Source organism: Myripristis murdjan, chromosome 10, assembly GCF_902150065.1.
Source record: "Myripristis murdjan chromosome 10, fMyrMur1.1, whole genome shotgun sequence".
Taxonomy (NCBI): Eukaryota; Metazoa; Chordata; class Actinopteri; order Holocentriformes; family Holocentridae; genus Myripristis; species Myripristis murdjan.
This window is the reverse complement of record NC_043989.1, coordinates 18535187-18561092: the sequence shown is the minus strand read 5'-3', so window position 1 is coordinate 18561092 and position 25906 is coordinate 18535187. Positions and strand designations below refer to the sequence as shown.

General features: G+C 41.6%; 3 protein-coding genes and 1 pseudogene across 8 annotated transcripts; all 4 read left to right on the top strand.

Moving 5' to 3' along the window:
* The first annotated feature begins 286 nt into the window (after positions 1–286).
* Positions 287–13105, top strand: eda (ectodysplasin A). Of its 4 annotated transcripts, none has more exons than XM_030062821.1 (8): positions 287–744; positions 8023–8122; positions 10204–10242; positions 10571–10747; positions 11131–11165; positions 11278–11329; positions 11482–11594; positions 11926–13105. In XM_030062821.1, exons 1-8 carry the CDS (start codon positions 433–435, stop codon positions 12184–12186), a joined length of 1089 nt encoding a protein of 362 aa, XP_029918681.1. In that variant the 5' UTR covers positions 287–432; the 3' UTR covers positions 12187–13105. The 4 variants fall into 4 exon arrangements, with proteins under 4 accessions (XP_029918681.1, XP_029918680.1, XP_029918679.1 ...); XM_030062820.1 differs by having other exon boundaries at positions 11482–11600; XM_030062819.1 differs by having other exon boundaries at positions 11470–11594.
* A 313-nt stretch (positions 13106–13418) lies between these two features.
* LOC115366711 (tumor necrosis factor ligand superfamily member 13B-like) lies at positions 13419–15338 on the top strand (annotated as a pseudogene).
* A 372-nt stretch (positions 15339–15710) lies between these two features.
* LOC115366243 (transforming growth factor beta activator LRRC32-like) lies at positions 15711–17825 on the top strand. Its single transcript, XM_030061601.1, has 2 exons — positions 15711–15800; positions 15951–17825. Exons 1-2 carry the CDS (start codon positions 15711–15713, stop codon positions 17823–17825), a joined length of 1965 nt encoding a protein of 654 aa, XP_029917461.1.
* Positions 17826–20438: 2613 nt separating this feature from the next.
* Positions 20439–25776, top strand: LOC115366039 (uncharacterized). Of its 3 annotated transcripts, XM_030061243.1 has the most exons (9): positions 20446–20825; positions 21038–21316; positions 21608–21740; positions 22002–23112; positions 23353–23486; positions 23675–23835; positions 24174–24328; positions 24647–24732; positions 24852–25776. In XM_030061243.1, the coding sequence occupies exons 2-9, from the start codon at positions 21173–21175 to the stop codon at positions 24929–24931; spliced, it is 2004 nt and encodes a 667-aa protein (XP_029917103.1). In that variant the 5' UTR covers positions 20446–20825; positions 21038–21172; the 3' UTR covers positions 24932–25776. The 3 variants fall into 3 exon arrangements, with proteins under 3 accessions (XP_029917104.1, XP_029917103.1, XP_029917102.1); XM_030061244.1 differs by having other exon boundaries at positions 20439–21316; positions 23356–23486; XM_030061242.1 differs by having other exon boundaries at positions 20446–21316.
* Positions 25777–25906: the final 130 nt, after the last annotated feature.

Here is a 25906-nt window from a genome sequence, read left to right as displayed (position 1 = left end):
ACAAAACAAAACCCATTCAGTGAGAAGAGCTTGCACGGGATGCTCTATCACATGAAGAAGTGCTGAGTAATTATATACTAACAATAACATAACCTAAAAAAAAACATTGTAAGGGAGGTAGCAGAACTAAATAGGGGCATAATTCTTCTGATCTTGGCAGCGTTGCAGGAACTCGCTTTGACCATTAGATGTCGCTCAAACACTGCACCTGGCGCATCCAACCTGTGGCCCGGAGTGTCTGGCTCGTAATTGCCCCGGACCAATCACATTCGTCGTAGGCGGGTCTCCATTGTTACTACAGATACTCGAAGAAGTTTGCACCGACCTGCTGCACCTATGAGTTTCTACGTTAATGACTAGCTGTGGCCCGAGCGAGACAAACGACTTGATTATGCCGAGATAAACAGCCTTTATCTTGCTCTCTGTCCGATAATGGCATGCGATGGTTCTTCTAGGGATGATTTCCCGGACAAAGTGATGCCCAGACCACCTCCGTGCACGTGCAACAAGAAGTGCAAGAATAGGAGCAGCAGTGTTGTCTTCCTGGGATTATTCCTGCTGTCGCTGGCTCTGCATGCTATCACACTCGTCTGCTATTTGGATCTCCGGTCTGAAGTAAAAAGGGAAATATTCCACCAGAAAAGAGACTCGATGTTGACTCTGGGGGGAACTGATCTGGCCGACCCGGCGTTCTCACCCGGCCACCAGCGAGGAGACTCCGGCAGCCGCGGAGAGGGTCATGAGGTAAAACATCAAAACATAAACACTATAAAAAGCACAGGACGCGGCAGTCAGGCGGTTCTTCTCTCCCAGCCGAGCCAAGCCGAGTCCAAACGTAGGCGACATTGTTTTCATTCCTCACAAGGAGGCTGTTCGTGTTCATTCACCTCTGAGCACTTCTCCTGTTCCGTATCACGGTGTCAGATTTGCTGTCTGCTCTGTTATGGCATGTTTCAGGGCAAGTTATTTTACGGTAGCCTGTCATGAGTTTTGCCAGCTCGGTTTCCAGACAAATATTTTTTGAATTACTGCTCCCGTGTGCGTCATATAGCCTCTTGGACAGAGATGCGCCATGGTAACTTATAAGCTTTTTAAATCTGTCACCTGGCCAAAGTCCCATACCTGTGCCAGTGCAGGTAACCGGCCCTGCCAGGAGGTAACTCAAGGAAGCTGTGCTAACACCATCACAGAAAGTGAAGTGCTGTTAGGAAAGGGGGGAAAAAAGCTGCTTTTATTGTGAAATTGCTTTGCCCTTGAGTTACCAAACCCATTTGTCTTATTTCCAGAGCTGCTCCTTAACATAAAGAGTGTCATGCTCAAACCTCAGGCTGGGTGCCAAGCTGGATTCTCAAAGAGAGAGAGAGAGAGGGGGTCAGTCAATGTGCTGGAGCAGGTGGACGGAAAATTAACTGGATCACTAGCAGGTGCAAAGCCCAAGGGCTGATGTAAATTCATCAGGACTTAGATGGGCAGTTGGTACTTGGAGCCGAGCCAGCCCCGTCTCACATGTGTTTTCTTTTCTGGCAGCGGGCTGATTGAATGTTCATTGTGTTGTCTGTGGCTTTGGTAACCCCCCCACCCCCCACCCCACACCCCACACCTCCCCACCTCCCTAATTTCATCAGTACAAAGGGACCAAGTGTAGGTCTCAACTTTGCATTTCTTGCTCAATTAGCTCATATGTCATTGACTGTGTAACTTTTTATGAAGGAAAACAATCCTCTGTGTGGGGCACTGGCCGGGCTCAGAGGTTCAGTCGTGACAGATCTTGCTGTTCACCATCACAGTCGCCAGCAAGGAGTTAAAAGTAGAAAACCGAGATTTCTCTTTCCCAAACATTCAAGACATCCGGATCCCAAGTCCATTCTTAAAAGTGTTTTCAATATTGGTGTAACATTTTCCTTTCATAAGTGGCAAACTAAGCCTATTCATTTAGCCCTGACTATGTCTTTTGCTAAGCTTATTTTAGATAGTAGTGGTTTCCCCGGTTAAACCAGAGTGAGATGGGGCTGGTATTCAACCCAGATGGTGATGCTTCATGAGGTGAAAGACTGTGGCCCAGCTGTAAATATTTAACAGGGCTGTGATGCTGTCCTTGCCAGATGTCTGCATTAAACAACTCTGATTACACATCCCACAGTTTACATAGTTGGAGAAACAGGAGCATGTGGCATTTGGACGTAGCGGCCGCACTTGTTAGCTTTTGAGACATTTCCTTTGAAGAATTTTTTTTTATAGACCTAAACATTGTTTATTGGATTTTTCACACAAGTCGACATCAAAGGCACCTCAGAAGCATCAGTGAGATTCGATGTGATATGCAGGTATACAGTCACGAGAAACTGAGAAAATGAGAATGAAGGGAAAAACAAGCAGGTACGGCAACAAACAAACATACACACCAAATATCAGGCATACCAGACATGAAACAGATAGGCTTGGCTGTCATATATGGTATCAGTATATCAGTGTCATTTGAAAGGAAATATGTAACTTATAGCAGGTCTAAATCAGCATAGCAGTAGAGCCGTGCTGTGAAAAAGATGGGTGGTGTGGCCCCTCAGCATGCAGAGAAATCTTTCCACACCTAATTTAATTTGGCAATACATCCCCTTACTGTCTCTGATCCCTAGAGAGGGAGGAGGAGAGCCATGAGCTCCTCAGCATTATATTTCAGGAGGGGCAGACTTTGGTGGAGGGAGTGGGGGGGTCCACCAAAGTAATGGCAGCAGGCCCTCTTGTCATCTCAGCAGCTACAGACACACTTGAAGAAAAAAATAGCCTGCCAACTAGCCTGCAACAATGGGCAAGGTCACATCATGTGAGGAAGAGAGGCTGGGTATAACTGTATCTGTCACAGATGGGGCCAGCGCTGATCCAGCGAAGAAATCTCAGTAGTTTAACCGAGTCAGTCCGTGTCTGTGCTCCCAGTGCAAACGCAGTATAGAGTATTTTGTCAGGGTTAAAGTCTTTTTGTTTAGACGTCTTCTAGTGTTAAACAGATAGGCGAAGCAAAGCGTACATCTGCTCATGGAAGATCGTACTATAATGGAGGATAAAGGTCCTATTAAGAAACCAGTAGGTGTGGTCCCAGAAAATTGGGGAACTAACTCGCAACATGGACAACAAGATGAATCTGTAAATATCTACCAAGGGAGAGCTTTTGGAAAGATGAAAAGCTTCCCATGCATTTGTTAAAAAAAGTTTAGTGCCATAGTTTGACCAAAAAAGCCAATCCTAGTGATTAATTTTGGCAGCAAATTTAGTTTGCCTGTGTATTAAAATGTTTCTTAGGTGTAGTCATAGTTTTCATCCAGCTGTAGTTGTTTTTTTTTTTAATCTTAGTGGGGGAAAACACATCAGACATTTTCATCTCGCCTAGTCTTTTATCACATCACGTACTTAACATTTTTATCCCTTTTTCATCTTGTACTACTCCAGCCACTGCCAGTTACTTCTTTTAAGAAACAAGTGGATCAATTAAGTCTAAGTCTTTCCTTTTACACTGAAAATGTATACATACACCTGATCTCAAGTAACAAATTGCAGATAAAACTCCCAAATAATGCTCTAGGCTATATAAGCTGTAATTCAACAAGTGTCTTATCAGTTTTCAGAAACTCTTTGTGTACAAAGGACAGGCTTGCTGATATCTTACAGTGTGTGCGAACGCAAGGAAGGGTGTGGAGTGATGAGAGGCAGACTACGAAACTAAGGGAAAGCAGGGTACGCTTTTAACCAAATGTAAAATATGTAACCTTAGCATTTTATGTAACAAAATAGTTTTCGCATATTGAATATCTGTCAGAATGTCTTTGATTTAATTACATTTCTGCGCGAAATATCAAATACCCCTGTGTAAAAGAAAATGTACGAACATTTGTGAAAGTGAACACTGCTTCATCTGCCAGATAAGGAGATGGAAGTCGCGGTTTCTGGCAAGTGGGACTAAGAACTGTTGTACAGGCCAAACTGGCATGTGAATAGTTTGTGGATCCTGTCCCAACAATAACACTCACTTAGTGTAATAGGAAGACACACAATAAATTCATTGGAAAAAGTCGAAACATTTTGGTTGGATACGCTTTTTGAGGCATTCAGCTCAAAATTAGTGTTCTCCTAAAAGGTAATCTGTTTTATGGTACTTATAACTTTATGGGAATCTGACGTTTATTCCAGTCCATTTCGTTTGCCTGGTATGAGAGCAGATGAATTGTATAATTTACCATCTGGGCAAGGCAAGGGAATAAACAATCTCCCCTCTGAACAGCCACACTCGATTTGCCCTTGAGCAAGGCAGTAAATGCCAGCTGTCCAGCAGATATTCACAGCTCCCACCAGTTAAAGGCCACTCCCAGGTGTGTGTGTGTGTGTGTGTGTGTGTGTGTAACTTAAGTGTTAAGTGTTCATATGTTGCCGGGCATTACTGAATAAGAGCAAGTGTCACTCACAATCACCTTCTTTCAGCTATCCTGGGCGAATAAAGCGAAATAAAAGTTGATGAGCTGTGCTGGCGCAGGTAGCTTTCTTCAGTCTAATATTTTTCTTACAACCAGTGTATGAAATAATTTCTTCTCTGATGTATGCCTTCAAAGTCTCACAAAAGAACAGATGCTGAAACATCTGGAGTCTAGTTAACAGCTATTTAAAAAAAGTCAGTTTGATGGGACACAAAGTCCTCAGCAGCATACATGAACTGGGGCGCTAGGGTGGGCTGTCTCCCCCATCAACATCTAAGTTAATTGTGACCAGTGCGTGATCACTTATAACAACAGTATTGTATGCACAGATGGAGGCAGCCTATTGTTATATCAGGGATTGATCAAATTGAATTGGGCAAAGAAGTGATAAAAATACAAAGCAGATGATGGAAGAACATCAGGGATTTGGAATAGCAACTTCTTCCATATAAGATTGAATTATATTATTTTAACATAAATGACATGGTCTAGTAGACAGGCCGTCCAATGACGGATTAAACCCAGTCACGCTCACCTAACAAAATAATAAATTGTCAAGGTATTAACTGCATTCAGACAGCTGGCGATCGCTTTGCCAGTGGTGTTGCAACAACTGGGAATGTGATTGACTGCTGACAGGCAACACTTCCCGCAAGTTGAGCTCCACAGCTTTTCCTCTCTGGTGGTTACGGTTCAAAATGAGCGGCCTTCCAGAGACTAACTGCTAATGTTGATTGAGCTATGGATGCTCTTCTCAGGCTATTTAAGAAAAAACAACACAGAGGATCTGTCATTGCTCCATCTGGGAGGGTGAATCATAGGAGTATTATAAATCTTCCCAGTTCTCAGCAGTATGAATGCCTTTACAGTTAGTAACTCCATCAAAGCTATGATGGGCAACCAGTTGCTCACAGGCTACATCTGATATGTGCAACCACAAAGACTTCAATTTCACCTTTACCTTGTCACCTTTTTGGTTTTCTTTCAATACCTAATAAGGGACTACATTCCAGGCCTAATTCACGATTTCATAGCATTAGTACAACCAGAATTTCTATTTTTATTTGGGGGGTAAATGAGCTAGAAACCATACTGATGACATCATGTTCAAAAACATAAACTAGAGTTCGTACTTTATCTCAACTAAAGAGTTTGATATGAAGAAATGTGAGGGGATTCCTGGAGCATATGTGTAGAAATAGGTAAAAACACAAGCCTGTGTGGTATTCTTGAGAAACCTTTTAATATGGCAAAAAAAATCTTGTGATCACAAAATAAAACATCCCTGGAGTGACTGAAATTTAGTCATATCCTCATGGAGCAACAGGGAAGCGCGTCCTCTGTGTGCTACAGCACCCCCAACGCTTTGAAGATTTGAAAGCCCTCTAATTAATAGCATTTTCCCCTTGTGCTGAAAAAGAATGGTTTACTCAATAGTTGGCACTTGGCATACATACCAACACGTTGTCATCCTGATTTACTGTAACTCTGCATGCCTTTGAAGGGTATGAAGGCTGTAAATGCTGTAATGAAGTGAAATGAAGCAAGCACGGACAACCTTTTCTCATAGGCGCTCATATAATGGAATAACTGCCTTCTTTTTATCCGTCTGCAGCCTTCATTTCATGTTTTCTAAATCACCAGGCATATCAGAGTGGTAGTAGCCTAGCCCAGATTGTTTGTTTGTTTTTTGTCATATTGATGGAGCTTAATCTTGGGCCAAAAATTGGCTGTTGGAATCATGTTTGGCTGTTAGAACAGACGAAAGTGTAATGCCATATGCCTGAACATACACACAGAATCCTTTGAGGGGTAAAAGCCCCCTATATGCCAACAGCTGGAGTGGAGATGTGGAGACACCTGCACACCAAATGAACACCAAACGTCGCTGCTCGCGGGAACATCTGGAGGCCTGTGTGTCGATAAACCATTCCAACACATAGTTCTCCATCAGGCTGGAATTCCCGTGCTTATAAGGTCAGACATGGTTGGCAGCTGGTCAGGGATGTGGACGTTAACTACTTTCAGCTTGCCCAACACCGCCCGGGGGGTGTTTGACATGATACAGCTCATCCCACTCTGGGGGGTTCCACATCTGAGTCGAGGTATAGGAAAGACCCGAAACATAACTTTTCCTGTCTGTGTTCCTATGGTCTTTCAGTGGCTCTGCCTGAAACCACACAAAGAGCCACGGAGAGTTCATGCCACATTTAGTAGAATGGTCTGTTCTTTCTTGCCGTGGAGTTTAACTACTATGTTTACTTGGGTGTCACAGATGGAAACATGGGGTATGTCATTTTGTACCCATTGGGTTTGGCCCACATGGAAAATAAGAGGTGAAAGTGCTTGTCAACAAGCTTGTATTTTTGATTCATCCCTAGCAATAAGATTAAATGATACATCATTAGTTATCATTATTTGATCCATGCTAAGGTGCTGCACGTGTCACTGCTCGGGATATGTCAGTTACACAAACTCCTAGCAGATGTCCAGCGCAGTGATAGTTATACGCCTATTTGTCCTCGCCTTTTCAAAGCGCGTATGGCTGCACTTCTTACCATTATTTACACTGACACTCCAAAGTGTGACCGAAAGTGATCTCTTCGATTGCACGGTTTCACAAAAAGAAGGCATTGGGTGGTCTTGTTGTGTTAACAATGCAGAGTTTCTTTGTCTGCCTAGTTCTGGGAATCCTCCAAAGATGTGCTCACAAACTGGCTGTCTAACAGAATGTGACTTTGAACAATAGTACAATCTGCATTTAGGAACTCTGAATCCTTTTGCAGGAACATTTTATTGTCGGAGCTGGTCATGTTTGAATAAGCGTTGGGCGGTTACAGTGAGGTCAGGACGTCCTACAGAGTTCATTTGAATGTAGGTCGACCAGAACCAGTCACATAAGAACACAGGCATGCGGTTTGTCCCGCCACTCACTCACCCATGGGAACATCCCACCGCTGTAGCATAGCCTTTCCTGTTTTTAGGGATGAGCTCAGACCAGCCACATCAGATCCTTTTTTTTTTCCAGCTCCAGTTTTTTAGCGTATTCATGCCACTTCTGAATAGGGCTGGAACCAGGTGCCATATGAATGGGTATTGCTCTCAGATTAACCACAATTCATGTCCTCCTTTTGTTTAAAAAGGTGAATTTTAGAGCAGCCGTGTCCAGGTGACTGTCTCAACCGGCAGAAACACAGACAAAAGTGACTTGGGTTACAGGATAGGTTACAGCCCCAATGGGACAGACAATGACTTGGCCACAAATGAGTGTGTGCTGGCTGGCAGTGTTTCACAGCTTTTCAAATGGCCCAAGTTGTCTTTGTGCAAACATTATACCCCAAGAACAGGAAGAGCACTTGTAACGTGGGTCTCACTCTAATGAATTCTTATTACTAATTTATTGTGTTTGCCTCACAATGATTAATTAATCAGAGGTGAGCACAGCCGCCATTATCATTAAAAGGAAGCTTGCGTGTGAAGAGTTAGGCCCATGCTCACTCATGGATTTTGTGCAAAAAATCATTACCAATCATTACCAATGTTTTCTTTTGTTGTTAACCAGGAGAAGTTGCTCCACAGACACAGTGACTTCCATGCCACAGAGGATAGCAGGGGCATAACTCAGCGAGCGAAAAGAAGCGCAAGCAAGCAACCAGACACAGGTATGGGCTTTCTTTTCTTTTTCTTTTTCTTTTTTTTTTTACCACTGTAACCACCGTTATGTGTTCTTAATCAACAGATTTTGATGTTGATGGCATGAGCCCTTTGCTACACTGTTGACAGGTCCTCACAATACTCGTCTTTCATTTCTCGAAAGCTCAAACCACAAATTCAGCATGAGAGCAACCTCAGCAAGCGCCGTTCTCCCGACGAAATCCATAGGCCTTCTGTATTCGACACAGAATTTGGAGCTTCAGAAATTTGAGCGAGCACATAAAACCACAAGTGCACATGTTCGTTGCTCGGCGCTGCACCTGTATCAGTCTTGTTTCTGTGTTTGTTTGGAGATCTAATTGACAGTGGTCCGTTCCTACAATAACAGTTCAGCAATGATTTCTGTAACCCCTCGGTTTGTTTGGAAGGGATTTGGTACAATGTAAATACCAGCCTTACGGTGTGCTTAAGGCTCTTAAATTTTGAGAGTAGTTTGTTAATGGTTTCTCACTTTTTGTGGAATTGATTTTTTACTGCTTAGAGCTTACTTAACAAAGCAGCTCCACCACATAATGTTGCTGAGTTTATAGAGCAAGGGATTAAATGGAATGGAATTGATTATTACTTGGATAGCAAACAAGGAAAACAGAGTTTGGGAGGGTTTCACCAATTTGAAACAGACAGTGAAGCCTGTGTTGATTTCCCTGTCTCAAAATAATATTGGGTCCCTGAAATATCCTTTGTATCTGTTAACAGAGCAGATATAGACTTTGGAACCCAGCTGTGTTATTGCTCAGGCCCCGAACCATCAGAAAACAACATGAACATGAATTAATCATTTCATGGAACAAGCAGTCATTTTGGGGGAACCAGGTGGCCGTTTTTAAAAGGAGGTTATCAGCTCCGAGACTTTGATGGCTTTCATTAATTTCATTGATTTGATTTATCACAATCAATAGCTCAACAGAAAACCATATGGCCAATATGCTTGAATTTGCTTTTGTAGTTTTTGTTTAGAATGTGAGCTATGCAAATAAAAAAGCAAGCCTTTGAAGTCCCATGTCTGAGTGCAACAAGTGCAGCATGATCACAAGGCATTCCAATGGCTGTGGCGTGACACTGAATACTTGGGGGGAAGTTTAGTGATTGTGTTTAAATTAGAAGAAAAAACTCACCTTTGAGACTTTCTACATAAATCAGTAAAGTCCCGAGCCTCTAAACACTAATCATTCCCAGGTCTCTCCTCTGCTCGCAGCACACAGACAAAGGCTTTTGTAATCTCAGCCTTAGATGTGTGTTTGGTGTGTATGTGTGCGTGTGTGTCTTGTGTTTGCGCATGTGTATGTGTGTGCGTTCTCTGCACTCCTAACGGGCACCAGATTCCAGATAGGGCTGCTCGTTAAGAGAAATCCATGCGGATGCATCCAGTCATTTAGCCAGAGGAGAAACACTGGCCATATGTTTGAGGGGGACTCAAACTGTGAGGTTTTAAGGTTAAATGGCCTTTGTAGTTGTAATGACATGGTAAACACAAGAGCAGCGAGACGGCTTTTTGAAAAGGATTCTTCAGCTGTACACATAGGCTACACACACACACACACAGAGACACACAAGTGCATTTTGTCTTTCAAGCATTGACATAGATGCCCCACCAACCATCCATGCACGCACATACATACACATGGTTGTAAAGGCAAGACACACACTCACACAAACACATGCGCGCACACACACACACATGTACACACACTTTCATCTGCATTCCCCATCTGGGCTTAATTCAAAGAAAAGGATTTTGGCAGGATAAAGTATCTCTCTAATGATCTTCTCCAGTTCCACTGCCTGTGAATGCTTAAGGCACTTGTTCATACAGAGGAGGTGAAACCACACTTACAAATTACTACACTAGATAGATACCGCAGACTGACATACCTCCACTCAACTGCTCATTGCAGAACATCTGAATCTGTTATTTTAGCCTATTTAGTATACCTACATGGAATGAGCTGGATACTCTAGATGTTATTTGAGATGATAATTGTTCACAAGACCATTTCAAGCTTAATCACACTGTTTTTGTTTCTTTCAGAATCAACTGGAAAGGAAAGAAAGAAAGAGAAGAAAAAAGGTAATGCAAAATGCATCCTAAATTTCTGTTATCTTTTTCATTGATTAGACTGCTCACTGCTGCCTGCTTTCTGGCAGTATCCCTGAGATGTCATCCAATGCCGCAATCCAATAACCATCTTGGCTCAAAGTGAATGATGAGCATTCAGTTTTCATGATTCTGTCCTCCAGGAAAATTAAAAAGAATGCTGCACAGAATGCTCATGTACCCTCTCATCTTTCTTGTATCACAATTTACATTTGAAACTGTCAAAAGACGAACCTTGGAATGCTTATGCTTTTGGACTACCAGCTGTATCATCTAGCTGTATCATTTTCTGCCTTCCCAGGGAGGAAAAGGCCTCCAGGCGCACAAGGACCTCCCGGTCCCCCTGGTCCCCCGGGCCCACAGGGGCCACCGGGCATCCCAGGAATCCCTGGCATTCCTGGGAGCAATGCTGTGGGGCCAGCAGGACCGCCTGGACCCCCTGGCCCTCAGGGGCCTCCAGGCCTTCAAGGTCCAGCAGGTATAAATCACTGTTTATGCAAAATACATATGATATGCTGTGTGACAGCCAAGCCCAATGAAACACGCCAGAGCGCTAGAAAACATCCACAGGCTGAGAGCAGTTTGTTCTAGACTGAAAGCCCTTCTAGCACTTAGAGCCCAGTTTTTTCTCTGCACGCTGGAGTCTTCCCAGTCTACAAGAGAGCTCAAGTTGTCAAAATCAATGAACTCAGTGCCTTCACATGAAGTGATTTTAGTGCAGGGTGTCAAACATCATGCAGGATAGCAGTGATCCATCGTTAAATTATGTTGTTTGTTTAGTTTTAATCGTATATCATCTTTTCTTTGTTGTTCAGCATCATTGTCTGCCAGCATTTGATCATGTCTTTTTCTTGGCTGCAGGGGTTGCTGATAAGACTAAAGGAAGGGAATTCCAGGTATAGTATATCACACATTAAAACATAACCATACCTTAAATAGATGCTGCAATAGTACAGTGCTGTTTCATTATTATATTCAAATTAGTCACCGTAGATCTTTGTTTTTCAGCCAGCAGTGGTTCATTTGCAAGGGCAGGAAACAACCATTCAAGTGAGGGAAGGTGAGTCTTCTATCCGTCTTCGGCTATAGTTATAGTTATAGCATCATGACTGGGCTGAGGAATGAGCCTCAGCTGTAGTTAATAAACACTGCTGAAAACTTTGTGTTGACAGTTTACCTCATGTTTCTTACACTGTTCAGATCTGTCTGAAGGTGTCCTTAGGAACTGGAAGATGGTGTCCATCCACCACCGTGTGTTTAAGATGCACTCTCGCTCTGGAGAGCTGGAGGTGCTGTTGGACGGTGTCTACTTCATATATAGTCAGGTAGAAGTGAGTACGGTCCTTGACCTAACTCTTATACTTTACAGCTCAAAATCCATCGAACTGTCTGCCACTCTGTAGTTGAGCTTGTAAAAACGTGTAGTTGCTTTGCTTGTCCTTTTGCATAATGACTTGAAGCACAGTGCATTATAAAACATTTATTTTTCCTCTCCTTGTGGCTGAATATCAACTACTATAACTTACACCGTCATTGGGTGCTCCCATATTTGAAACTGTTTCTGCTTTGAATAAGCCCTTAAATATTATACGTATGTATGTATGTATGGACTACCCTTCTCAGTCTTGCGTATTTTATGTCTTCCCTTTCCACCAGGTGTACTACCTCAACTTCACCGACATTGCCAGCTATGAGGTGATGGTGGACTCGACTCCATTCCTACGCTGCACCTGCAGCATTGAGACAGGCCAGCGTAAGTTCAACACCTGTTACACGGCTGGGGTGAGTCTGCTGCGTGCCGGCCAGAGGATCTCCATACGCATGGTCTATGAGGACACACTTATCAGCATGACCAACCACACTACTTTCCTGGGAAGTGTCAGACTTGGAGAGGCTCCATCTGCTGGACACAACTGATAACTACACAGCCACCAGCCCCTTGTTCAGAGTACTAAATGGAGGTTGCTTACAATGGTCAAATCAGTCCAGTTGTGCTGTCTTTTCACCCCTCAAGGATTGATAAATTGATTAGATCTGAGTTTAGCAGCAACTTCTAGCTGAAGTCTTGCCATTTCAAACGCTATTACAAAGATACTGTAAACCTTCTGTTGATAAATTTTGAGGAAGTCTGTTGTTGACTTTTGTTTCACAGTTCTGCATTTGAAAGGACAATATAGACTGTCATGCTTCCTATGACACAGTCTGTGCAAAACGACAAGCCTTGATGAGCCAAATGTCCTTTTTCTCATCATTCAAACATTCTTATTTATAGTCATGATTTTGTTTCAACACATACAGCATCTCTCTATTATCAAGGAAGGACACTGCGCTGAAAGATACTTAATATTTACGTACTTTAAGTGCTGTTGAATGATAATCTTGTATCTCCAAAAACATCAGCTATTCAGAAAATATGAAAAGAAACATTTTACCTTCAGTATACCTTGCCTTTTTAAAAAATTATCTTAAGGGCTTAAAGTGGTTTAAAAAGTGGTTTTACGTTCTCTAGGACCCTGGGTCATAAAAATGACTTAGAATATACAACATGATGTAACCCTTCGGTGCAAGTACAAAGCAAATCTATCAAAACTGGAGTTATAAGGTATTCACAGGACAACAGCACTATATATTTGCGCACATTTGCACTACAGCATCCCTGCAGAATATCAGAGTGATATGTTTTGTTACAATGCTATTGTTTAGTTACCGTATGAATGAATCCATGTTGAAAAATTAGTTATGTTTATATGTCTGTACATACTGTATATAAAATGGGATATACTTTTGTAAATGGATTTCATTGATGGATTAAAATGTTTCATTTTCTGTCTAAAAGCATTTGTCTGTCTTTGGTGTTTTTGCAGCCGGTGGTATTGATTTAAAAGGTTAGAAGTTCTCTTTCATATTGAACTCCACTGGCACAAGTACTGACAAGAACAAATGATGTTCTTTGAATGAAGCCTTTGTCTATATTAAAATGTGGCTTTTACTGTGAGTTTCACAATATGCTGCAAATTTGGCTGTAATCTTCATACAATCTAAATGAGTTCCATCTTGAGAAGCAGCGCGAGGGAGAGAGAGTGGAGAAGATAGTTCCTCATTTAGAAACCCGTTTTGAAACTTAACATTTCAGTTTCCGGGGTTAACTGATGTGTGACCTCACCCATGTCGGTAACTAGAGGATATTCAGTCTCTTTAGTCTCAGCATGCTGTACAATGCTTTATTATCACTAACAGCATTTATGTTTTGTCTTAGCCTTTTCCTGGTATACCGAGCCAGTGTTTTAGAAAATGATTTTCGAAAACTCCAAGGGGACATAATTCTACAATTAAATCAGCCACGTTCTGAGGGAGTCAGTGATGAGAGAATGGGCAAGATGTCTAAAACAAGGGAGGTATGTCACTGATTATGCAGGATGGAGTCATCTTGGACATTGTACTACTGAGATTTATGCCATTATCAAGTACTCAGATAGCACTGCAATAATATGTTTTCTCGAAATGCTTTGTTTTCTCTTAGGACATAAAGCCAAGTACTTTCCAACAAACTCAAAAGAGTTCTCTGAAATTACCATTTAAGCGAGTAAAACGGGAACAGGGCGGCTGCAGAGGTGGGGCTTTGTCAGTTGAGGCATGAAAATGCATCCATTAGTCAACATTTTATCTGGAATTGAGACCGTAGACAGTATATGTTAATAAAACAATTATATGTGTATTTCTCTTATCTAGCTCCAAAGTCATTTCTGCAGTTAACAGCCAATGATAACAACCAACCATATGTCAAAGGTAAAGCTAAATTCAAGTATTTGGCTTTGGCATGGTGATGTTTGCCATTATTTTGACAAGGTGTATTTTGCCTTTTCTCATAGGAAATGTAACATTGATCCCTTGGACTGTTGCTGTGCAGCACGGACATGCAATTTCACCAAAGGAAAACAAAATAGTTGTCCAAGAGGACGGTTATTACATGGTGTTTGGACAAGTACTGTGTCACTGTAGAAATACAATACTCAAGCAGAACTAAATTGATATTGCCTGTGATTTGTTCCAACTGTGCTGCTAATGTTCCACCTCATTCACAGGTTTTGTTCAAAACCCCAGGCACCTTTATGGGCCATACAGTTCGAAGGTGGAGTCCCAGTACTTTGGGGACAGGGTCAATAGAGATCTTGCGCTGCGTGCAAGAGATGTTTGAGGCAAAGTCTGACAACACCTGCTACACTGCCGGTCAGTAAGGCCTTGCTATCCTGACCTCAGAAAAAAAATTATATTTGCCTGGCCTCGTGTGCTGGCTTTGAATGGCACCTTTCATCCAATAATTAGCTATCCTGATGGGTTTAATTTAAATGTTACATACATATCATTTTCTGTCACAGGCATAGTGAAGCTGAACCGGGAGGATGAACTAGAGTTGGTGCTTCCGGATCGACTTCAAAACCTGATCTCTGTGGATGAAGATTCAACCTTTTTTGGTGTCATACAGCTTAACTGAAACAAGACAGCATGAAAATGATAAGGATGCAGCTCATTGTTGCAGGATGTGGGAAGCTGACACCAAGTTGTCTGAGGGGATACAGATAGAGGAAAACGAGTGGCAGCAGCAGGAAAAAGACTGAACTATGCTCTCTCTCGGTGACTGTCATCCAGCTCCGGCAGGAAGCACAATGACTTTTTTTTTTTTTTTTAAATGAACTGTCCATCCACCTATAGAGACAGCTACTTTTTAAATAATTTTACATAAAAGTCCTCTTACTGTGTGTACGGTGTCTCTCAGGGACTCCATGGCCTTGTCGCCCCTAACATTGTTTACGTGTGCTGCCACCTGCTTTCATCACAGTCTATTTCTGCATGCCTCTTTATTCTTTGCTGGGTGCTTCCCTCCACCTCCACACTGGCTGTTTATTTGTTCCTCTAGCCTATTTTAGAAGTTTCCGTTTTCCTAATGTTATCACAGGAACAAACAAAAATTCAAATTGCTTAGAGGAGATGTTTATTGATTGACAATAAATGCATCAAAGTATGACAAAAAAGTAATAAAATCTGTAATAAATGAGATCATTTGCCTCAATACAAAACTCCCCCAAATTTTGACTCTCTCAAATGGACTTTCCCTAAATGACAAGTAAGTTTATATGTTTCTCTGATGGGTTACAGCTAAAACAAAAGATGTTAAAAATATTTTATTTAAAGGCTGTATTTCCTCAATTTAATTTCTGACACCATTAAATGAAAGGTGCTTGTCACTGATAATGTCTTTGGTGTATAAATATAGTATCCAATGCCTGTCGGGTGTCCACAGCTGTTTTCCCCTGTTTTTTTTTTTTTTTTTTTTTTTTTCTTTTTTTTTTATGAAGCTCAGCTATAAGAGGGTGTATGAGTGACTGTGAGCTCTGACAACAGTTGTGGTACAGTATAACGACAGCAGAAGCAGCACAGGGACGATGTTCAGACACACTCTCTCTAAACTCCTGCTACTGTGGTCGCTCAGCCATGACCTTTACGTAACTGGAGTGCTGCATTATAATCTAAAGGTAGGCTCAAACTGATCATCCTCAGTAGCTGCAAAATTTGTGCACTATATTCAATCAGCTTTATCGTTTCGCTGGCTGGTTTTGGGATGCAAGAATTTACTGTGCTTTCCTTGCTTTAGTGCTCATCATTAATTCTCATTTCATTTCAAGGAGCAGTCCTGGCACAACCAGAGCCTCTATTCCATTCCTGTGGATCTGGATATGAGGCTTAGAAGACTGGACCTGTCCAATAACTTCATCAGACAGTTGCACACACTTGGTCTGCCATACTTAGAGCAGCTGGACCTGAGTTGCAACCAGCTGGATCTCATCTCTGAGAAAGCTTTTGAAAAGCTGGCTCAACTTGAAGAGCTGAATTTGTCCAGAAATGCACTGAACAACAACCTTGGCAGTAACAGCAAAGCCCTCCAATCCATCAGTAGACTGAGGAGTCTGGACATATCAATGAACAGTTTGAATGATGAGGCGGTGGAATTGTACCTTCGAAACAAATCTTCTCTTGATCAACTTAAGATGACTGGTAACAGCTTAACAAGACTCACACACAGCTTGTTCAAAGAGAGCACAGGTTTGAGGGCCATTAGTATTGATGATAATCTGATAACAGATATAGAACAGGGGACATTTGAACCTCTGGGCAGATTAGAGACGCTAAACTTGGCCAAAAATAACCTCGTCTATATCTGTGATTTTAAATTACATCAAGTTAAATATCTGAATCTGAGTCGAAATTCAGTAGAGTTCTTTGTTACACGGGAGGACAACAAGTTGTATCGGCTTGAAATCCTTGATCTGAGTTTCAACAAACTCCTTTATTTCCCGATTGTTCCCAAGATCAATCGCCTGAGATATCTTTATTTACAGAATAATATGGTTGGTGCTTATAATTCAGAGACAACAATGATATCGCAGGTCAACACTCTTTATGAAGAGGTGCTAAGTGAAGATGGAAATGCAGTTGAAAAAAATAACATACACTCAAACTGGAGGATGATGCCGGTGGTTTATATTGACTTGAGCTACAACCACTTCAGGTCTTTTCCACTAGAAACATTGAGCCCTCTGTCGTCTTTGGAAACCCTGGATTTCAGCCATAACTGTCTCCAAAACATCATCTTCAATATTACAAAAGATAGCCCATTTGGATACCACCATCAGATTCTGTTTCCTTCCCTGAAGTACTTTGACCTGCAAAGCAATGGCCTTGTACACATTTCCTCCCTCTTTCTTGAGTCACTCACACAGCTGGAGACACTGAATCTGCAGGAGAATTTTGTGAAACCTTGTGCCCCCACAGACCCCTTGGGATCGTCTCAGCCAACGAATCCTAATACATCTTGTGTTGCCTTCTGGAAAATAAGGACTCTTAAACACCTCAACCTTAAACAAAATGGTATCAAGATTCTTCATCCGAAAACATTTGCGAGAACCTCCTTAGTTTCCCTTAACCTTGCCAGAAATTCAGATATGACAATGCAAGCGGGTGCACTGCAGGGGGTGCAGAGAAGTCTTCGGTCTCTGATACTGAGTGAAATCAACATGACAAGCTGTGATCTGTCTTTACCCTGCATGCCAGTGTTAACTCAACTGAACATCTCCAACAACCAAATAGACTTTATACCCAGCAGTTTGAGTTGTGCTCCTCTAAGAGAAATCGACCTCAGGAATAATAATTTTGTGTCTTTAAATCATTCCTTGATTAACAATCTGTCTGAACACCTCAGTGTTATGTATATCGGTGGCAATTATTTCAACTGCTGTGACAATGAATGGCTGACAATCCTAAATAAGATGAAGATGAAAGTGGCTGACATTAGCCATGCTGAATGCATTGCAAATGGAAAATACATTGCTATGATAGATTATTTGAAAAACCCCTCTGTTTATTGTGTATTTCATACACAGACTCCAGAAGTGAGCACTGGACAAGCTATTATAATTTTGCTGTTTGTATCTGTAATATTAACAGTGCTCATCATGTTCATCAGGAAAGTGTGTTGGCACCAACGGTCATTTTTAGTGTAATTTTCAGTGCAATACATTATTGTTTCTTTGTGTACCTTGCTCCATGTATGAGTGTGGGTTATATATAGTAGGCTAAATAAATACCTTCACTGAGAAACTGCAAAACAGGCTACGGTTAGCAAACTTCCTGTGAGTGGTTGTTTCCATTACCCACGGTTCTGTAAATAGACACAGGGGTTAGAAAACACTTATTCCACGAAAAAATAAGAATTTCTCAGCTCGTTTTCCAATTCATACAAAGAAAATGGAATCTGACATAAAAATCCATTCTCACTTTTATGCAAGCATTTAGTAATGACTCCATTTCACACTACCAATCTGTTGGAAGCGCATCATGCTGTGTGATCTGTGCAGTTAAAATGCTGTGACTGAAGTTGGCTATAACAACTCCTTCACTCCCTCGCTGTTTTTCTTACACTGTGTGCCAGTTCACTATTTATCAAGTCAGTGAGATTTGCCTATCCTTCCTTGTGATGCCTGTTTGTAGCTAAAAGTCTTAACCTTGGCTCAAATTTTTATGACATCTGTGCAGTCTTGCACAACATTCCCAGAATCTGGACTGAATGTGAACTCTTGAACTAGTCAATTTGATGCCAACAACAGCCCCTGTAAATTATCCTGTCAGAAGCACTTGAAGCTGTTTTAAGATCATTATTTCATGAAAATGATGAAATGACATTTATGTTATGCTGATCTCTTTTAATTTCTTTATTCGCCCTTTATGTATAAAATATTGTTCTAAGTATTGTTAAGACACCACACACTGTTAAAATAACTCTACTACTCTCTCACCTTCTTTACGGTTTTCAATGGAAAGGGCAAATAAGGATCAAGTGACCTAAGCAATTCCTAACCTCCAAGTTTCCAGTTTCATCTGCTGAATTCATATTTTCAGTTTAGCTGTTTGAATTCCATCAAATCATACAACATTTGCATCATGTAAATAGAAGGACTGCTGCTATCTATCATTCAGTGTGCAGAGTAGCCTCACTTCATCCAGGCCTTAGATATGGTTTTACTAGTCCTTTTTATATTATCATGTAAAACTACCAAAATCAAGTGAAACTAAAAACAGATTAATAAAATCTTTTACTGTCACAGCTTGCACATTCACAGACATCATTGGTTATTTGTTGCAGTTTATATGACATAATGCTGTTGAAAATATGCGATATTAGACGCAGCAAAGATAAAGGTAAAAGATAAAGATAAAATTACAGGTCACAGGTTTTTGTATGTAGACAGGACAGCTTGAGGACCTTTCTTGCAAACAGTGAAACAACAACCCAGGAGAAACCACAGCGCAAAGGAGAAAGTGCTGTTTGAGGAGGATATCTTATTGAGCAGTTCCTCATATGGTCACTTTACAACTACTCTTGACACATCCTCCTCCTTCAAAGTGATGTGCCGTACCATTTTGAAAGTATTATTGCGTCCACCTGGGTAGAGCCAGGATTCAGGCCTGTGATTTCAGCATTAGTGTCAAAAGAGGTGGAACGAGCCTATCAATCTAGGTCTTGGGCAAGATATACTGTAGGAATTTTTTTTCTTGCCCCACCCACAAGATTTACTAGATCAAGTAGCAGCTTGACAAGTTCAAGCAAAGAGCACTCAAAGAAAATAACACCATGCGGATAGTATTAGCTGTAAAACCATAGGAATGCATGCAGCAAATTGTATTCATTCTTCTTCTAGGTGTTGTATGGTAGCTGACACTAAGAATGATGCATTAGCACCAGCTGGTTTATTAACACCTTATTATAACCTTAACCTTATGACAACTTGTACATAATATTGCTAACTTTAAATCTCTACTCCCTCTAATGGCTGTATTTCCACTAAAAGCTCTACTATAAAAGTCATTGCCTCGAGGAAATCTCTCTCAGTATTTCTTTAAAATAATTTGCTGTTACATTTTTAATATCTGACTCCCCTATGACTTGCTCTGAATGTCCATATAACACAGCTCACTGCAGCTACAGTTATATCTTGCAAGATACTTTGTCTGATTTAGAAAGGAAAAGAAAAAATCCATTTTTGGATAATGTATGCTGACTCTGAATCAAAGTTTCCTTTACAAAAGCAACACTGCCTGGTCCTTCCCACATATCTCCATGGCCTCCTCCTGGTAGCAAGTTAACATCTCAATCAACATACATGGCCTCCAAGATCCAATTTAATGCTGTCTAGCAACCCATCCCAACACAGTGCAACAACTCCATCTCATTTTCCTGCTTGCTCTCCCCAATGGATACAAGGAAATCTCTATCCAGAGCCGCTGCCAGACCGCCTTCAGTGTCCCTGAATTATTCAGTTAGGGTTAGGCTCCAATCTGTAAGGTCTGAGTCCAGGTCACTGCAAATGTCTCTGAACACAGGCTTCTCCCAAAAGTGTGCACTGGTGTAGGAAGCCGCCTCGGGCAAGTGCCCAGTTGGAACTTCTTGGTTTCTTTGAGCCATGACTGGCTGAACACTGTGAGCCCTCCCAGTGGTCCTGGCAGATTCATTGTGCGGGTAGAGATATAATGAATGTGATGGGCTGCAACGCATTCCTTTGGCGCTGCGGCTAATTCTAGCCGGCCTGAGTTTTCCTCATGCACTCTCTCCCTGTGCAAAGGCTCTTGTCCATATTTCTCCAACTGCAAATGACCATTTCTTTGTGTGTGTGTGTGTGTGTGTGTGTGTTTGTTTTTAAACCCAATTTCACAACATGCACTTGATTCTGACAGTCTGGCAGCACAAAGCTCAATCATACTTTAATTTTCGTGCAGTCCACTGTTCAGGGGGGCGGGCGGAGGTAGACGGACAAATAGGCCGATCACACGAACTTTCAAAATGAACCTGCACTGAAAAAAAGCTGAAGAAAGAGCAGAACAGCCCGCCACATTTTCCTTCGCAGGCCTGTTTGACCATTCAACATCGCGGCCGCTGGCTCTCCGCCATCACCGGGTTTTCAGTGGCTGAAGAAGGAGCAGGACACGTTTCAGCCTCCAAATCATCAGTAAGTCCGACACTACAACACCGAGTCACTGCACGTACAATGTCGGATGTCTCTGGACTTTCTCTTGAGACCGTGGCGTCAAGTTCAGTCTGCTTTAACGTGGCCTAGAAGTTGAAAGCAGGTTCAAGAAGGCTGCAAGAGCAAATACTGGTCTGTGATAACGTGCTGTATTAAGTAATATAACATTTAGTCTCTCCTCCACGGTAAAATAGTGAATACGACTGCTGTTCAGCCGCCAAAGTAAACGCCATTACGGCTCAAGTGAAGTGACAGCGTCCCCAGTTTCACAGTATCAGCCCAGAAATCCCACCCGACCAGCAGCACGAGTCCAGTCCAGGCGAGCCGCCATGACTCGACACCGACAGCAGCCCTCACACAACGGGCCTGATCCATCTACCTTGGCAAAAAAATGTCTGCTAACCTACAAACTCATCCAGCTGGAGAATGCTCGCTGTACACTCGACCAAGAGCTTCGCCACCTCACCGGAAAGGTATGCTGAGTAAAACCGCCAACATTGTGTGCTTGACCATAATCTCACAATTAGTTTGGCTAACCTAGCTAGCTAGCACGTCAGCTGCAGGTGTGCTTTCGTTAGCTGCTGCACTGATATTAATTATTATTGTTCATTAACTCAGTTGGTGCTAAATTTGTGTGCCAGCAGTGGCCTGCAGGCAGGTTGGAGTTAACCACATATCTTAACCAAAGGTTTTTGATTATAAAATAGTTGATTAGATTCCACAACCCAGCCTGCATTACTGATTTTAACGAACTTTCCCCTCAGGTCTATGCAGAGGTTCAAGATTTCCTTAATTCATATCTGCCGACTTGTCTCTACAATGACCTTATGAAGACTTTGGATGCAAAATGCGATGCTTTTGACAAGCTTCTGGCTTTATTAAAAGACACATCAAATGGTAGGTCAAGAAAATGTACACTTTGTTATTGCAGTTGAGCTACTAATGGGACTGTCAGGGGCAGAGTCTCACATGAGGTTGTAACATCAGCTGTTACAAAAGCACCAGGGGTCAAGCACACCAGCAAATACAGTTGTGTAATTGCCTGATCCGGGGCCAGCTATCACATCACATGGCTATCCAATGTGTGATTTTTGGAACAGATTTTATTCTTTGTGTATCAAAACAAACGATCTCCCCCTGCTATTCCCATCTGTGCAGATCCACAATGTCATGTCCAAGCCTGTGCTGAAAATTTACAAAAAGTTACAACAAATCAAATTAAGCTACTCAAAGACAAAGGGATCTTGATGACAGATGTCCTGAAGTTCGGGCCCATGCTGCAGAATGTCCTCATGGCTAGCTCCATAACCAAAGCAACCCAGGTGCTTAGAGCCTCACCGTCCCTTCAGCAGCTGAACCAGCTCCTCATCCTCCAGCCTGAAATGGTCCAGAATGATGTAATGTTCTGTAGCAGCTCATCTAGCTGCAACTCTGTCATTGAGATTTCCAGCTCATCCAGTCACTTTAAGGCCAAAGAAAAAGAACACTCAGTTGTTTGTGAGAACTCCCAACCAGATGTAGCAGTGGAGGGACCTGCCGTCATTCAGAGTCGAAATGATAACACAGAGAGACCACCACCCTTTCCCAGTAAAACTCGACTCCCTGAGATCAGTAACCCTAACCCCATGAAACTAACAGTAGATGCACCACTAATTGGCTGGGGATATGACAGTGGTGTCCAGGTGCAACACCAAAAACAAACATCCTCTCAGCTGTTGCACTTCCTCAGAACAAACGCTAAAAATATGGGTACAGTGGAGGTTGCTTTCACAGACTGTTGGAACAACTTTCAGTACACTTCAAGTTTGCCTGAGCCAGCATCACCAACCATGAAAATACCCACCGGAAGGAGTGAGTTGCTTGCAGAAATGGAAAACCAAGCCCCTGTCTTCAAAGTAAAGCGAGTTGAGCCAAATGGCTATCTGACCTACACCTGTGTAATTGCCACCAAGACTGAATTGTGGGATATTGGCGACATCCTCACAGATGTTAGACTGGATCCTTCAGAGGCCAGCCTGGAGAAACAAGCGGTTGAAGAATGTCAAAATGAAACTCATCATGTGGAGACGTCTGCTGTGAGCCTTCATTTGAAAACCAAAAGAGAGCCTGAACACCAAAGCAGTTCAACAATTAACCATATAGGCATCCCAGAGTTCCAGATCCGAAAGTTTGAAGAGACTGAGGTAGTGGTGTCCCATATTGTCAGTCCAGGGAATTTCTACATCCAGCATGCAGACTGCACCATGAAGCTGCAGGCCCTTGTCACAGAGTGAGTTATTAAAAATGGCTTGTAATCACATGTTTGCAACAGATTTTTCTCAGCTTTTCTCAATCTCAAGTAATTTGTTGATCACATTTGCAAAACTTAAAAGCCCCTCTTACTTTTTGTTCATTACTTTGTTTTCCTATTAGATAAACACAAGGAAATAATGGACTGGACCTTTGTTAAAGATTTTTTTTAATGTATTCCACATGTTTCTGGTTGTCTGATTGTTTTTCTTACTTGCAGCAGCTTGAAAGGCAGTAGTTCATTTTCAGAGCAGAATTGCATTCCAGACATTGGAACCCTTGTAATGGGCTGGTTCCCTAAACAAGAGCAATGGTGCAGGTCCCAGGTGATTAAGATATGTGGAGTAAGTGGAGGTGAGTCCAGCTTTCATATCATGGAAATGATTTTGCAAATGCTTACCCCTAGATGGTAGCAATGTCATTTCTGTTGTTTGTAGCCACTCAAACAAAACACTACTGCATGTGCCCCTTCAATTGAAAACCGATGGATTTCAGCTCTTTCATGGCTAAATGAGTCCTGTGCTCTACTTCTCTTATGTAAGATAATACCGCTGACAGTGATGGGAGTGTGATAGCCATCAAGTTGGAGGTGAGGAGGCTGGACTTTGGTGACACTGCCTGCCTGTCTCTGTGCAACATCAAAGCGCTTACCCCAGAAATGGCTGTCTTCCCCCTCCAAGCTGTACAGGTGTCCCTGGTAAATGTGAGTGATTATGTTTAGATATTAAACACATGGCGGTATAATCTCATTCATTTCTAATTATTATGCATTTAACTAGTGCTTAAATTTCTCTCAGTGATGGAAGAATCAAAAGTTTGGGATCCAGACAATCATTTTATTGTTCTCCTCTTCACTTTCTCTACCTCTGTGTTTTCACTCATGGAAATGGTTAATATATTGTGTTCTACTCACAGTGCACCCTTGATTACTGGCATTTATCCGTATGATTAGTCACAGTCTTATCTACCCTTCCGTCATTGATAACAGAAATTAATTATCTCATGGCATTCAATGTCTGTAACCTCTGACCCCCACCCCAGGTGATGCCTGTGAATGGGAAGGATTGGTCTGAGGAAGCAGTGGGCTGGTTCAGAGCAATGGTGCACAACAGGACACTGTATGCCAGGCTTTACCCGCAGGGCAGCAAAGTAACAGTCGAGCTGTTCTTGGAGAGGGGAAAGATAGGAGCAATGAGGTACTTCATTTGGAAACACAATAAGTGCTTTATGAATCGATGGTAACTTCTAGGACTAAGGGAGTGATTAATAGCATGTGATCAAAGTTGATAATATCACTTTCATATTTATTGACACATCTAGCAGGCACATGTTACTCACTGGAATCAAGTGTGGCATTTCATTTAGCCAGCTTGCTGCCAGGTTTGTACAGATTATGTATTTAAATATATTAAGGTGAAATACAGTACCTCAATGCATAGTTCCTTTTAGTAATACATTGTAACTGTTCAAGTCATTAAATATACAACATGGTAACTGTACAATCTCAATTTCAGGAGAGGCGCATCACTATCTCTGCGACTAGCCCAGAACGGTCATGCAAAACATGACAAACTGAAAAGTGCTGGCATCATAAATAGACGTAAGTAGCTTTACGGCTTTGGAATATTTCAAATTATGCATCTAGGTGGCAGTGTAGCCTGTCTGTGGTCAATGCATTAGTCTCATCTCATCTAGTAATCTTATGCTTTTCTCTTTTAGGCACCTTTCAAGAAAAAATGAGAAAACAGGCCGATTGGGAGAAATATCTCATTTCACTCTATGCTCAAAATATGAACTAATACTGAAAAAAGGGGATGTGGCTGTATGCGGATATTACTATTCCTGTTTGTTTCTGTTGAGATTGACTAAAACATGTTGACAAATCTAGAATGTTCTAATCAGGGATTTAAGACACTAGCCAGAGTAGTTAAAAATCAGAAACAGGTCTCTTGTATTTTGGAAGTGTCTCAACAGTGCAGTTTATGACAATACAACAAAATGAGGTTTGGCCAGTTTCTTGTGTCATGTGTCTACTGTAATCCAGTATTGCACTGAAAGGATAATAAGAACTGATTTTTCTAAAGACAATGTTCTCCATATTCTCCACTAACACAATTTTGACCGAATTGTATGGAGAGGGATGAGTGAAATTAAAAATAGAACTGTAATGTATTCGTTTTTTTCCCCTCTCTCTCTCCCTTAAGATCCACAAAAGGATAAGGATCTCAAATTTTGGTTGTATTGTGTGGTATTTCTTTAAAAAATTTCTTAACCCTAATAAAATCCAGATTTTCATTCTTGTATTTTCTGTTAAGTAGTTAATTTTCTTTTTTCTTTTTTTTTTTTTCCACCAATGGCAGAAAAGTCTACTATTTTGACTACAGCTTATTTCAGCCTCTACACAGTGGATGTTTAGTTCGTCATGTGGCATGATATTTTTCACCTTGTTTTTTCTTTTGTGTGTCACTTTTCTTTGGCAAAACTATTGTTAAACCTGCCTTACTTTTGTTAATATTGATAACTAATTGTTACACAGTATTCCTGCAAAGTTAAGTATATCAACAATTTACAGATTTATTTTGATTGTATAAATCTAGCCGATGCCTTGCAGCAATAAAGTATCTAATTTTTTTTTTTTTTTTTTTAAAAGTCATCTGACTCCCTTTTTTGTGCAGTGTTAAATTTTATAGGGAGAATGCATTTGGTGTTTAAGGGTGGGGGTGTTCTTGAGGGTTTAGGTAAAGGCATGTTTTGTTTTCTTTTAACTGTGGGCC